Source organism: Taudactylus pleione, unplaced genomic scaffold, assembly GCF_031769625.1.
Source record: "Taudactylus pleione unplaced genomic scaffold, aTauple2 ptg000082l, whole genome shotgun sequence".
NCBI lineage: Eukaryota > Metazoa > Chordata > Amphibia > Anura > Myobatrachidae > Taudactylus > Taudactylus pleione.
The window spans coordinates 8,788,503-8,802,948 of record NW_028284484.1 but is presented as its reverse complement, the minus strand read 5'-3'; the positions used below and the strand labels follow the sequence as shown (position 1 = coordinate 8,802,948).

Below are 14,446 nucleotides of genomic sequence, written 5' to 3'. Positions count from 1 at the left end.
AAGAGGGCCCAGCGAAGAAGGATGAGAGCATGCTGGACCAAGGAGTGGCTGCTACAAAGGGATACCCGCTCTCACATGTCCCTGCTGATAGAGATCAAGGAGAACAACCCGGAGGACTATCGGAACTACCTGCGCATGGATGACGCCAGCTTCCAAGAATTGCTGCATCTGGTGACCCCCCACATCAAGAGACAGGACACAAGGTGGCGGAGGGCAATCCCTGCTGAAGACAGAATGGTGGCTACCCTGAGATACCTGGCTACAGGAAGGTCACTGGAAGACCTAAAGTTTGGGACACTCATCTCGCCTCAGTCCTTGGGCGTCATCATTCCGGAGACCTGCAAAGCCATCGTAAAAGTGCTACAGTACCAGTATTGCAAGGTAAGTTAAAAAAAACACCACACATTGGTTTCTTGTGCAAAGAAAAATTTTTATATTTATTTTTTACTCAACATATAAAGCAAGAAATTGCCTTCTTTTAGTACAATGTGCACTGACCTGCAGGCAACTGAAAGTGTGCACTAAACTGTGTGCAAAATACTTTTTATTACAACTTTACAAAAGAACATTATCACCAAATTTTATGAATCTCAATAGGTAGCCGGCTGTATGTGATAGGGTGGGTCAGACGCCAGTTTGAACAGGCCAATACACACATGGCACAAGTACACATTGTGGCCCCAGCTTCCAGCTATGTGTACTTGTGCCATGTGCGTAGTGACCTTGTTCAAATGGCGTCATCACCACCCTATCCCATGCAGCAAGCACTGATTGGAATTCATAAAATTTGGTGACATTAAAATCAAGACAAAAAAACAACCAAATTAAATATCACCAAATTTAATGAATCCCAATAGGTAGCCGGCTGAATGTAATAGGGTGGGTCAGATGCCAGTTTGAACAGGCCAATACACACATGGCACAAGTACACATTGTGGCCCCGGCTTCCAGCTATGTGTACTTGTGCCATGTGCGTAGTGACCTTGTTCAAATGGCGTCATCACCACCCTATCCCATGCAGCAAGCACCGATTGGAATTCATAAAATTTGGTGATATTACAATATAGAAAAAATTTACATCTCTGTATATTGGGGCGACTCATCTGCTGCATCCAGCAGAGCATTATACAAGGTGGTGCTGGTGCTTGGGGTGCTTGGTGGGGGAGTAATATCTAACTGGGCAGGGGGGGGGGCGGACATACCTATTTGGGGCAGGGGAAAATAGCATTGGATCTGCAATGTATGTCGAATTTTAGATATTTTTGCTCATACAGCGACTCAAGAGGTCGTAGTTTAACCGTAAAAAATTTTTGGGGATATCTGCATCCAGATTTCTCAATGTGCTGTTCACATGAGCTGTGAAATCATCAATTGCATCTGGGGGTTTCTGCAGCAGCCGTTCTGCGTTTTGTAAAAAAATGGTCCTCTCGTTCTGTAAAATTCTCCTTTCTGCCTTTTTTTTTCTTTTTTTGGGGTTGTTGCGAAGATGAGGGTCCAGGTGGAACTTGACTTTCCACTTGTGTGCTATTCTCCGGATCACTGTCGCCACCGAGCAGACTGAGGTCCGGTGTTGATGTTAAATCAGAGTCTTGGGTGGGAGTCTATATAGGGAAAAAAGATATAAAAAATATTATAGTCATGTTTTAACATCTTTTTTCCTATTTTTACAGTTTCCTAACACCGTGGAGGAGTGGACCAGCATCGCGGAAGATTTTGAACAACGTTGGAATTTCCCTAACTGCGGAGAAGCCATCGATGGGAAACACATCCGCATCAACCCACCTGCCAACAGCGGATCATATTACTACAACTACAAAGGATTCTTCAGCATCGTTCTCATGGCAGTGGTGAATGCCAACTACGAATTTCTGTTTTGTGGATGTCGGCAAGAATGGGCGTGCTTCAGATGGTGGATCCTTCAAAAAGACAGCTTTCTACCACAGACTCGCCAACAAAACCCTCAACCTGCCCTCACTGGACCAGACAAAGCACGGCCTAAATTACGTTTTCGTTGCAGACGAGGCTTTTGCATTACATGAACATGTGATGAAGCCATTTGCACACAGGGGCCTGACCAGAGAGAAAAGGATATACAACTATCGTCTATCCCGGGCACGGCGCATTGTGGAAAATGCGTTTGGAATAATGAGCAACCGCTTCCGCATTTTCCACACCACCATCAATCTACATGTGGAGAAGATAGACTGGGTCGTGATGGCGTGCTGTGTGCTGCACAACTTTCTGCGAAGAAAATCTACTCAACAAGGACCAGTCCCAGCTAGACCAGAAGATGTAGGACCCCTGGAGGACATTGAACATTTGACATCTGTGTCTGCACCAACAACTACAACAACATCCACCGCACGTGCCAAAGAAGTGAGGGAGGAGTACATGACCTATTTCAATGGACCAGGTGCTGTACCATGGCAGGAGGACTATCTGTGAACTACTGACTAAATTGGACATTTGGGATTTAACAACAAAAACATTAAGGATTTTGGTTTAAACTGTGTCACTACTTACCAAGACTTCTGCAACCTCCTCATCTCCCTCACGCTCAGACATCAAGATGATTGATTCCCTTTGAGGCTCTTGTTCACTGATGAATGACATAATTTGGTAGTACCACAGCGCAGGAGTATATATTTCATCTGTAGCCGCTCCTGATTTTTTGGAGTCATCCACCTTCTTTTTTTCTTTGATGTATACTGTCCTGAGATTTTGTATCTTTTGCCGTACAGTTTTCAGGTCTGCATCAGATATGTATTTTTTTGTATACACCAACAGTTCCTCGAGTGCGGCCAACTTCTGCAACTTATTGTGGTACTTCCGAGAACTGATCTTCCACAGACAGTCTTTCGAGTGCAGGATTTCAATGAATCCTGTAACGAATTCACGTTCTGAATCCATGGACATTATCTACGAATAAGAAAAAAAAGGACATTTAAATATTTGTGTATATAGTTTTGTAAAATGTAATGTTGTTATAGTTCACATTTTTAATGTTTTAATATTTTCTTTTTTACAAGTTTTTAAAGGTTTGTTATGGTATTCTAATCATGTTTTCTTTTACAGGAATGTTATGTGTTTATTGCTTGGTAATATAATGTTTTTCTTTGACAGTATGGGTTTTCCACCTTTGGGCCTGTCGTTGTGGTAGAACTACAGATCCCAGGATGCCCTAAAAACAGTTTCAAAGGTGGGTGGCAGGTCATCCTGGGATCTGTAGTTCCACAACAGCTGGAGACCGAAAGGTAGAAGACCCCCAGCTTGAAATAATGTGTGTTTTTAAATGTAATGTATGGTGTTTTTTTTTAAAAAACTTGTTTATTTATTTATTTGAGGTATTACACACATTGGTGGGCAGTGGGGGAGCTTAATGCATGACCCAGCCATCGCCCGCCTCAATACGGCAGGCGGTGGCTGGGTCATGCATTTATTGCCTGGGGGCATAAATTGGTGGGCAGTGGGGAGCACATATTGGTGGTCAGTGTGGTTGCAAACTGTACAAATACTCACCAAATATCCAACAAAACAAATATCCAGTGTGCAGGCTCCCAAAGTGCGATTGACTTGCTCCATACACGATGCTGCACAAGATGGCGATGGAGCGTGTCCAGGCTTCTGTCAGTCAAATTCTGCATTGTGTGATGAATCGTACGATTCATCGTGAGGAAAAAAACCCTCACGATCGGCGTCCATCGGGTTCATGGTTGGCTAATCTGCCCTACAGCATGGCAGATCAGAAGATGCGATATACGACGAGCGGGGACGCGCATCGGCATCGTGCTCGTGAGTATAAACTCACGATTTGTACTTTTTTTACCCGATTCGTCGTCACGATTCGTCGAAATCGGCCAAATCGTGTAAAATGTCGCTATGTGTGTGGGCACCTTAAGGCTGGGTACATATTAGATGACCGGCAATCTTGCTGATGGTCGGGGTGATTACCCTTTGCCCCGGACCATACTTTGATACCAAGATTCTTGGTATGCAATGAACGATGAAATGATACCTCGTTCCATCCTTCATTACACTGCACAGCTGTTCACACAATATTGCATGCGTCCCACGGGAGTGCACAGTCGCAGGTACACATTTGACAATGAGGATGATATTTTGTTCCGATCTGCTTCAGAACTATATATTGGCCGATAAATAATCTTATTTGTATCCAGCCAAACAATCCTGTTCTATGTCAATCAGTAAACAGCTGTAAATGGGGGCTCATAAAGTGAAGCAAATGCAGCGACTATTATAACTAGTAGGCTGTGGTCCAGTAATGAGCAGGGGTGCAGAGACTTCTAGCAGCACTGGGTTGTGGGGTAGTGGAGGCTTCTGGGGAATGCAAGGGAGACTCAGATAGCGCTGTACCACAATGTGCATAATGTAAAGGTTATTGCATTAGGTTATATGGTCACATCAGCCCAGCCATTTGGCAGTCACTTTCAGAACTACAGGAATTTCTCCTCAACACCGAACAAGTCTCCTAAATCTGATCTCTTTCCTGCTTGTAAGCCTCCATAGGATTAAAGCAGTTTACACCATCTGATGGTGTAAACCTGTGTTTCCCAACCACGGTACTCAAAGCACACTAACAGTCCATGTTTTAGCGATATCCCTGCTTGTGCACATATGGTTAAATCAAAATAACTAAGGTACATTACTAATTAACACACTTGTATGGCTATCCTTAAAACCTGAACTGTTAGTGTGTCTTGAAGACCGTGGTTGAGAACCCCTGGTGTAAACTAACGGGGCCAAACTCTGAATAGCATCACTTTTTAGCGTTTGGTAGATAGGTCTGAGGTCGTAGCCCCCTTGTTAATAATGGAGACTGCAATCTGCAGTGCTAATTAGCACTTTGCCGGAGATTTCTGAGAAATCTACTGCATTGTGCCATTATTACATAGCTACAAAACATACAGTTATGCCGGAACTGCAATTTCTACATAATTTCAGTGGTTGAAGTGGGGTGGTATACGGCGGTATGACATACTGCCACTTCCCGGCCCCACTTCATTTTAGCCGCAGTAGATAATGCACCAGCGCTGGGATACAGTATGGCATCCCAGCACTGGAACAGCGGCGGCAATGTGTAGAGATGTGTCCCGCAGGGGACACATCTCAATCGGCTGCTGGGATGTAGCTGGGACAAAGCAGCCATCCAATCCCGGCTGCATTGTAATAAGCAGCGCACACTGGCAGCCAGTCATGGGGCTTGCAGGCGCCAGCCAATCGCAGGGCTCGCGTCCGCCAGCCAATCATGGGGCACGCGGCCGCCAGCCAATCACGGGGCTCGCGGCCGCCAGCCAATCACGGGGCTCGCGGCCGCCAGCCAATGAGAAGCTGCCAAGTGGCAGCTTCTAATTGGCTCGCACTACTGCAGCAGCAACGAAGACTCGGCCGGTGCTCCTGGCAGCTCCATTCCAGCAGCGCAGGTAAGAGGGAAGTAGAGAGAGGGGAGGATGTGAGAGAGGGAATAGAGAGAGGGGCAGGCAGAGGGAGGCAGTTAGTATTGTAGGGGGTGAGGGAAGAGACGGAATCAGTGAGAAGGGCAGGGTGTGAGAGAGGGGAGCAGGCAGGGAGAAGTGTGGGGGTGGTGTGAGACGTACAATGGGGTGATATGGAAGCAGGGGCCCAAGGAGGGGAGGGGAAATCAATCTCCATACCCCCACCTCTAAATTCCCTCTTCGAGCACTGCATAATTTTATAAAAAAAATAGTTGCTAACAAATCACTGCTACATACATGAAAATAATGCACAGGTTAGAGTCCTGTTAGATTCAGACACTGTAGAATTTAATATTGGTTGAGGATGCAGTTATATAGGGATGAAACTGGTGAATTCAAATCAAGAAAGACATCTGACATACTGTAACAGCGATAACTTCTCCTTTAAGGCATTTGTATGTGAAATTAAACCCTGAATTCCCCTTACTTGAAGCACCTCTAATGTGAACACTATAGATTCAACCTTGGAGCACTTCAATCATAGACATCACACCACACAGGATATACATCACTGTCTCCAGATAACAGCCCATCTCATACATCTCCACGTAATGATCAGAAGGCGATCATTCATCAGTAACTGGGGATGATGGAATCCCAACGTAGAAGCTAACATATGATGGCTAAATTGAGGGTCTGTAAATTCTAAACATAGCAACTACAGTAACCAATGGAAGAATTAGTCAGATGAGAGTCAGAAATATTTAGTGGACAGTAATATATCTCAGTGTCAAACCAATAGGTATAGAGTCAACCAGAGGTTAAAACCAGGACTAAAATGAAAGATAAACAGAGCTACTGCATACCTCACAACCATCCTGATTCCAGCAGGACAGTATAGATCTGAAGGGGCTGCCCTACTGTCCCATGATCAGTACATTCCTCACTATTTGCAGATGTCTGTACCAGCGGTGGCTCCTGAGGTGGGGCTACAGCGCAGTTCAAAATTCAAATAGGGGAGCCTCACCAATTGTCACCCCAAATGCTGCCAAACATCACCAGCCAGGACTCATTGGCAGTTGGTGTGGCTCCCCTATTTGAATTTTGGACTGCTCTGCAGCCCCACCTCTGGAGCCGCCAATGGTCTGTAGGTAATTACCCTGCCACCTGCAGCAGACTTGTGTGGAAATTATATAGTATGTTGGTTTGGTGCAAGGCACACCCACTAGGGGTCTGGCTGTACCCACTATGATGTGGCCACACCCCCAGCATGCTACAGCTGCATTGTTAGCAGAAGGTAGGGGGGTAAGCCTGCATGAAGGGTGGTACCTGCAGCACCCCCTCGCCCAAGCTTTTATATGCCTATGGAACTAAAACAGGGCAAGCTAAGAGTGACATCACCAAGACAGATAGACAAAAGAAGGAAACAAAAAGATCAGAACAAGCTAAACCCAAGCTAAACAATTTATTCATAATCATTCTCCTGGTTACAAATGTGCCTCGATAAATTCCACAGTCCCCAATTTAGTAAGTTATGAAATTCATCAAGTTCTTAAAATGTTTTTTTCCAGAACTTGACCAAGAAACTGTACGCCACCCTGAGATGGCATACAGCCCTTGATAATCTGTGTAAACTGCAGCCTGTGAAGATTTACAAGGCAGTCCAGCTACTGCAGCTAGCAGAGGGATCTATGAAGATCCCTCCCTGCTGTATCTGCACTGCAGAGCCCTGGAGCTAAGATGCACCGCAGACAGCTGAGAGCTCTGGGGCACTGGCGGCAGAAGACATGAAGACACACAGGTAAGAGGGAGTGGGTCGGGGAGAGGGGCGGGGTTTATGTGCGGAATGGACACTCGAGGGGGGGTGCCAGAATGGTCAGCCGTGAGGGGGACTTGGCCCAGAATGGACACCTGTGGGGCGCCAGCGGGACAGACACTGCGGGGAGGGGGGAGAGGAGGACACCAACAGCAGCGGTGAGAGGGACCGCAGAATCAAACACTGGTGGCAGCAGGGGGGGTTAGACACCAGTGGCAGCAGGGGGTAGGGGGAGTCAGACACCAGTGGCAGCAGGGGGAAGGGGGGTCGGACACAAGTGGTTGCTGGGGGAAGAAGGTCCCAGGACGGACACTGGCTGGAGGGGGGGGAGACAGGTAGTGAGGAAATCATTATGGATACCTCAGTGGTAAGGGGGAAAATTATCACTTTTCCAAAAAACTGATTCCGCAAAAAGAGCAGCTTGGGAGGCATGATAAATGCTTCCAAAAGATTTTTTAAACTCACAGCTTGTTTAAAACATAATTATCACTAGTGATAATTATGCAATGATGAATAGGCCCCTGTAGCATACCTCCCAACATGACCCATTCCCGGAGGAACACAATACTCTGTTCCTGGACTTCCCTCTTAATTTATGATTGTCACCAGTGTTGAAACACCCTTCTTATCAATTAGCTAGTTCAACAGATGTGACGGCAATCATAAATTAAGAGGGAAGTCCAGGAACAGAGCATTTTGTCCCTCCTGGAATGGGTCATGTTAGGAGGTAAGCCATAGGCTGAGACGGAGATGCAACAAGTTCAGATCACATAATGCTCCATTGTTTTAGCAGTCCTTATGTAAGCCTGGAGACTGCTGAGAATTGGCTACAGCTGACAGGAGAGAAGACCAGAGAGAGATAGATACAGTATATCACAGCCACTAACAAGTCTAAATTTACACAAGAAGTCACTATATATACAGAACCCAACATGACTGTCCATAGAGCCTGATTCAGAGATGTATGCTATTCACACAGCCACTGCGGCTTTGTGTGATAATATGCTAATGCCGCAGGGGGTGTCTTGTGCAAATAGACACCCCTGCAGGCTTCTCTGATCTATTGCTCCGTCCGAAGATGCAGCCACCAGATAATTTGCACAAACATCTGTCATCTGAGGAATCCTCAAGATATTCAAGATGACGGGGAATTCCCTCTGCTGAAGCCACTGAAACTTCGACCGCAGACACAACCACTGGCTTCAGCATGCCACTGACACCCCCCATTTTCTGCAACGCTGACAGTCTCCGCCCCCAAGTGGCAGCTGCATGCCAGTCAGGCTGCAGCGTCCAGGGCACTGCACGAGATCTGCACCTGGGCAGTGTGGCATATGCGCATTCACAGATCTCGCACCATCGGCGATTGTACGTAAGTCATTGGGTTTGCGTACATCTCTGAATTAGCCTAATTCAATCAGGCCCATAAACCCTTGATGCTCAGAACCAGAGCATCACCCCCAGATGGGCACAGCAGGAAAGCCCAACTGGCCCATGACATGAGAATCAGCTACGTATTTAGAAGCATACAGTATAGTATCATTCTTACCAAGACCCAATACAGAAGATATTGACAGAATATATTACAGTAAACTCTTCCTTTTTGTTTAGAACATTACTATGCCACTTTGCTACAATCCTATCTCATTATTTTGTATTGTGTGCTCCTTTAGTTGTTGGCATTTGTAACCATTATCTCTGATTATATTGCAGATTACTATGAAGGACGGTAAACATGCCATTGTTTTATTTTCCCTTTCAATATTGGGAGTGAATTTCAACGAAATGGACCCGCAGGACACAATTCCGTGTAGAGTGAGCAGAACCAAAGATGGCAGAGGAGGACAAGCAGGGCACTCATGCCAACCGGAAAATAAAGGCAGACGAAAGACTTTCCTGAAGCCCATCGACACTGATACAATTGATGTTTATTCTAGGGCAGTTTTCCCAGCTGCTTTTGCGGCAGTGAACATTATTTATTGGGTCGGATATACAAAGTGAGCAGTATACTTTCAGAGGTCTCTATACATTTCAATTAAAAATATATACTGTAATACAATATTTATGCAAAATAAAGAAGATGATCTAATATAGTAACATGTTCATTTTATAATTATTTTATGGAATCATTATTGTTTAACTTTATTCTTAGCTGCTACATCAGATCTTTTCAGAAGGTACAAGGTATATGTGAGTGCTGGGACCATGCTAAATACAATGAATGGTGGGGAACCCAGGGACGGGACCCTCATCAAAGTACTATTAGTGAAGGAAGGGGTTTTAAAGTGGAAAATTCCTGGAAATATTCCAGCTTGTCAATTAATTGACATGACCCAGTGCAGCACTGCAAGGCCATCTTAACGTATGGGTCAACTGGGCAAATGCCCAGGGCCCCACAATTCTAGGGGTCTTCCATCATGGGTGTGCTGAGCTATGGGGCATCTACATAGAGTGTGCAGCCACACACTCTGCTTGTGTGAATTACATGATAATGATGCTGAGAGATACAGGGGATATGAGTGGAGAGACACAGTTGGGGATGAGGCTGGAGAGACAAAGGAAGAGCCAATTGCCGACCTGCATGTACGTACTGGGAGGGGATAGGGGGCCCCAAAAACATGAGTGTACTCGGCCCCAAGATTTCTGTTGCCGGCCCTGACTACACACTTCCTTAAGTACAGCCAGATTGATTCTTCCCCGTAATGTGTGGGAAGCAGGTAGAGAATGCTGGCCACTCTGCTTGTGTGAATTACACACATGCAGAGTGGCCAGTATTCTCTACCTGCTTCCCAGCCTGCAGCCACAGAGCCAGAATTAACGGGGGTTTCATGACCCCCTAATACTCCCTCTCTCAGGGGGGCCCCCATACTTTAATCACAGCTGCATTGCAGAGCAGGAACTGCTCTGCAAGCTGGATAAGAGAAGAGGGATGTGGAGTCCATAATCCTCACTTTATGTACATTTTTTTATGTTTAAGCACTGATTTTGATGAAAGCACCAATAAATCTAAAGGTTTAATTTTATTGACTATTTCCATTTTTATTCCTGTGAATGGGTTAGTAGGGGCCCCAGTGCATTGCTTTGCTTTGCCCAGGGCCTTTAATGCTGTTAAGACTACACTGCAGCACTGGTAGAGGTACTGCCAAACTGTTGGAATGGGGCTTCAATGGTTCTATCAGTAGACGGGAAGGGGAGTAAATACTATGGGCTAAATGTAATAGGTTGCAAAGTTCCGATGCTGCGGGGATTTATCTGTGTCTCCACCCTATTTTTAATGTGACAATCTTTTTAAAGACTAAACTAACCTGGTTTAGCCTTTAAAATGATTGTCACTTTAAAAATATGGAGAGACTCGCATAAGTCACTGCAGCGTCAAAAGTTCACAAGCTATTACATTTAGCCCTATGGGTCTGATTCAGAGACGTACGCAAACCAGATGGTTTGCGTATATCTCCGATGGTTACAGAATGGCGCATGCACAGGATCTGTACTCCTCTTGTCCTGATCAAAGACCACGAGATTGCTTGCAGTGCCCCCCAGCAGCAGCATGATTGACATGCTGCAGCCGTTCGTGGGTCCTTTTCACAAAATGAGGGCGCGGTGCCCACTGTTTTGTAGATGTGCTGAGGTCAGGGTCTGTGTCTTCCTGACGCAGATTTCCTGGCCCTAGCAGAGGGGTATGGTGGCCAGCCTGAGTAAGCTTAGGCTTACTTAGATGGCCGATGACTGTGAGCATCGTGACCAATGGGGATGTGATGCAGCACTCGGATGTGCGATTCCGGCAAGAGGCATCTTTTGTCCTCAGATGCCTCCTGCAGCATCACCATATTAGCTGTATGGTATTGCACAGCCGCCGTGTACAAAGATGCAATAGCAGTGCAATACCAGACAACTATGAATCAGGTCCTATAACAGAACATTTGGCTGGAATTACAAGTATAAGCTCAGGGCATCTATCTCACCTTATATCAGTCATTGTTTGTCATTATTTATAAACCACTGTCTCAGGGATTACCTAAGATGTATACTCATTGGATTTAGCTGCTTTTTATGAGTTGGCTCATTTAATAATAACTTAAGTATTACTTACAGTGAGGTTTTTTGGTGAAGTTGCTAAAATAGTGTTTTGTGGGGTTTTTTTGGAGAAATTGGTTTAAAAAACCCTGAAAAAACCCTGATTCCTAACGCTGCCCTTATTACAATTGTTATTATAATTGTTATTATTGTTATTATTATTATTATTATTTTTGTTAATTTGTAAAGCGCCACATTATAGACAAAATAAATGCAGACATAAAAGCAAAGGGTAGTGCGAGCAATGGTCATCAGAGAGCTTACAATGTCTCAGGGTGCAAAATGTTACAGTTGTCAGGGTGCATTATAGCGAGGAGCATATGTTGGGGTAGGGAGCTCTAATAAAGAGATGGATTCTCAAAGAACATGTAAAGGAATGAAGGCTCGGTGATAGTCTGACCAGGCATAATAGGGAGTTCCACTAGTGGATAGAGGCACAGGAGAGGCAGGAATTAGGTGGTTACCAGAGACATATCGAGGTGCAGGTTAGAAGTAGTCATGAGAGGGTGAATTCAAGATGAGATGTGAGATGCATGAATGAGTAGCTTGTATGGCTTAGTAGGTGAGGTTGAGTAATTTGAATTGGATTCAGAAGGATATGGAGAGCCAGTGTAGAGATGAGAAGCAGCAAGTGAGAAACATCAGTATTTCTGCTCCATTTAAGATGGATTGAAGTGGGAATAGATGGGTGAGGGGAAAACCACTGGAGGAACCTGGACTAATGAAGGCAGGAGATGATGAGAGAATGGATAAGCGTTTTGTAGCATCTTAGTAAGAGAAAGGTGTACAGTATTCTGGCAATATTTTGTATGTGATCAATAAAGCAGAGGATGGAGCCAAGTACGACACCAAGGCAGTGACTACGTATATATCAGTGTTACTAAGGGTGGAGGAGATGGTGACTTTGGGATGAAGGATGATTATTGAGCTATAGCTAGTGTTGTGACATCCATGTGGAGATAGCAGAGAGACATCTGGGCACATGAGATGATATAGAAGTGGAGAGGTCAGGGAAAGACGGAATAGTTTCTCTAACAAAGATATGTGTGAAGAGGAATGGAGAGGGCCAACAAAAAATCCTTATAGGAGTGGAAGGGCAGATATCTCAGAGCTAGAGACACTGAAGGAGCTGTATGACTGTGAGCATCGTGACCAATGGTTGCGATGGGGATGTGATGCAGCACTCGGATCTGCGATTCCGGCAAGAGGCATCTTTTGTCCTCAGATGCCTCCTGCAGCATCACCATATTAGCTGTATGGTATTGCACAGCCGCCGTGTACAAAGATGCAATAGCAGTGCAATACCAGACAACTATGAATCAGGTCCTATAACGGAACATTTGGCTGCAATTACAAGTATAAACTCAGGGCATCTATCTCACCTTATATCAGTCATTGTTTGTCATTATTTATAAACCACTGTCTCAGGGATTACCTAAGATGTATACTCATTGGATTTAGCTGCTTTTTTATGAGTTGGCTCATGTAATAATAACTTAAGTATTACTTACAGTGAGGTTTTTTGGTGAAGTTGCTAAAATAGTGTTTTGTGGGGGGGATGTGAACCACACAGTACAGTAAGAAGTGAACCAGGAATGGACAGTTTCATAAAAGCCAAAGAGTGAAGGATGTGCAAGGGAGGAGTGTGATCCGCAGTGTTGAGAGGCTGTGTACTTTATTTAGGATTGGTGAGATGAGCATGTGTTTAAAGGAGCGGTCAAGGAGTTGTGAAACTGGGACTGTGGGATGAAAAATGACAGCTACATGAAGATGGAAAGGAGATAATAGATGGATAGTGTGGGTTTCAAAAGAAGAGACAGAGAGGGACCATAATGGGGGTATTTATTTATTAGCAGGTATTTATAAAGCACACACATATTCTGCAGTGCTTTAGAGAGAATATTTGGCCATTGCCATCAGTCCCTGCCACAGTGGAGCTTACAATATAAACTTCCAGGGGAAAAAAATGTATATTCCCTACCACAAGCACACACACATGCACTCTGTGAGTAAGTAGGATGCTACTTACGTAGTGCATGTGTGTGTCCATCTTGTCTACTGTATTTCTCGGTCTGGGGGGTGTGTCCATGGGAGATCCCAAGAGATAAGATACATTGTGAAAGGATGTGAGAGAGGTCTATGAATGTAATCTAGCTAAAGGTGGCGTTAGCTAGGGCCTTCAAGCTCCATAAAGTATAGGAAAGGCCATATGGGAAGACAGTGCATTGCCAGAAATGATGTCGCACAGGTGATATCTGTGACATCTTCTGTGTACAGCTGTCAATAATCGCTGCTGATACCAAAAAGCAGGATAAACAAGCAGAAAATGCTGCTTTCCGTATGGTGTTTCATGAATGTAAAATACACCCCTTTATGGTAACAAAAGTGCACACATCATGGATGGCTAAGGAGTATTCCCTCTGTGCAAGAAACTGAGAAATACAATCTACTCATCATAGATCTACCTACATACGAGAATGCATAGATGCAAATGATCTACTTATATTGCTTTATAATGACTTGCCTCTTTCTTATAGGTTACATTATATGGGGTTGCTGAATTCAAAAATAAAAGTATTTTTTTTCAAAATGGCTCTAGTTCTTGATATAATGAATATCCTGAAGTAATAGGGAACTTAGAGCTTGAGTCAGAGTTGTGTGATAATGCTGCCACAGCTGCGATTTTTGTAGCTGTGGATGTGTGTAAATACGCTAATGCAGCAGCTGTCGGAACTTGTACTGAGAAGCCTGCATGAGCCACCGCGGCTGTCCGCAACTGCGTAATCATACGCAGCATCAGACGCAGATCAGGCAAACATCGACCCCTTCAGTGAGTCTATAGTTTATCAGAATAACCACCGTAACTGAGACGCTGGAACCACGTTTCCTGCATACGGGATCGCAGATGCAGGATGTGACATGCCCCTGAAATGGTCGAGACACATCAACTTTTTTATCCGACAATCCCCGTTGCCTGTCAATCATACTGTGAATAAAGAGTTGTAGTGTGTGACTACTGTAATGTATCTTGATGTAGGTGCAGTGCGACTTAGACGCGTGCAGTAGCAAAAAATCGCTCCATTTGCAAAATTATCGGCATAGCATA

The 14,446-nt window shown here is 44.7% G+C and overlaps 1 protein-coding gene across 1 annotated transcript in view; it reads left to right on the top strand.

Moving 5' to 3' along the window:
* GABRD (gamma-aminobutyric acid type A receptor subunit delta) overlaps window positions 1-9,267 on the top strand; it is a 108,147-nt gene extending 98,880 nt beyond the window's left edge. The window contains exon 10 of the mRNA XM_088468221.1: window positions 8,980-9,267. Within this exon, the coding sequence (XP_088324347.1) occupies window positions 8,980-9,267 (288 nt within the window). The remainder of the gene's footprint in view (window positions 1-8,979) is intronic.
* The last annotated feature ends 5,179 nt before the right edge of the window (window positions 9,268-14,446 follow it).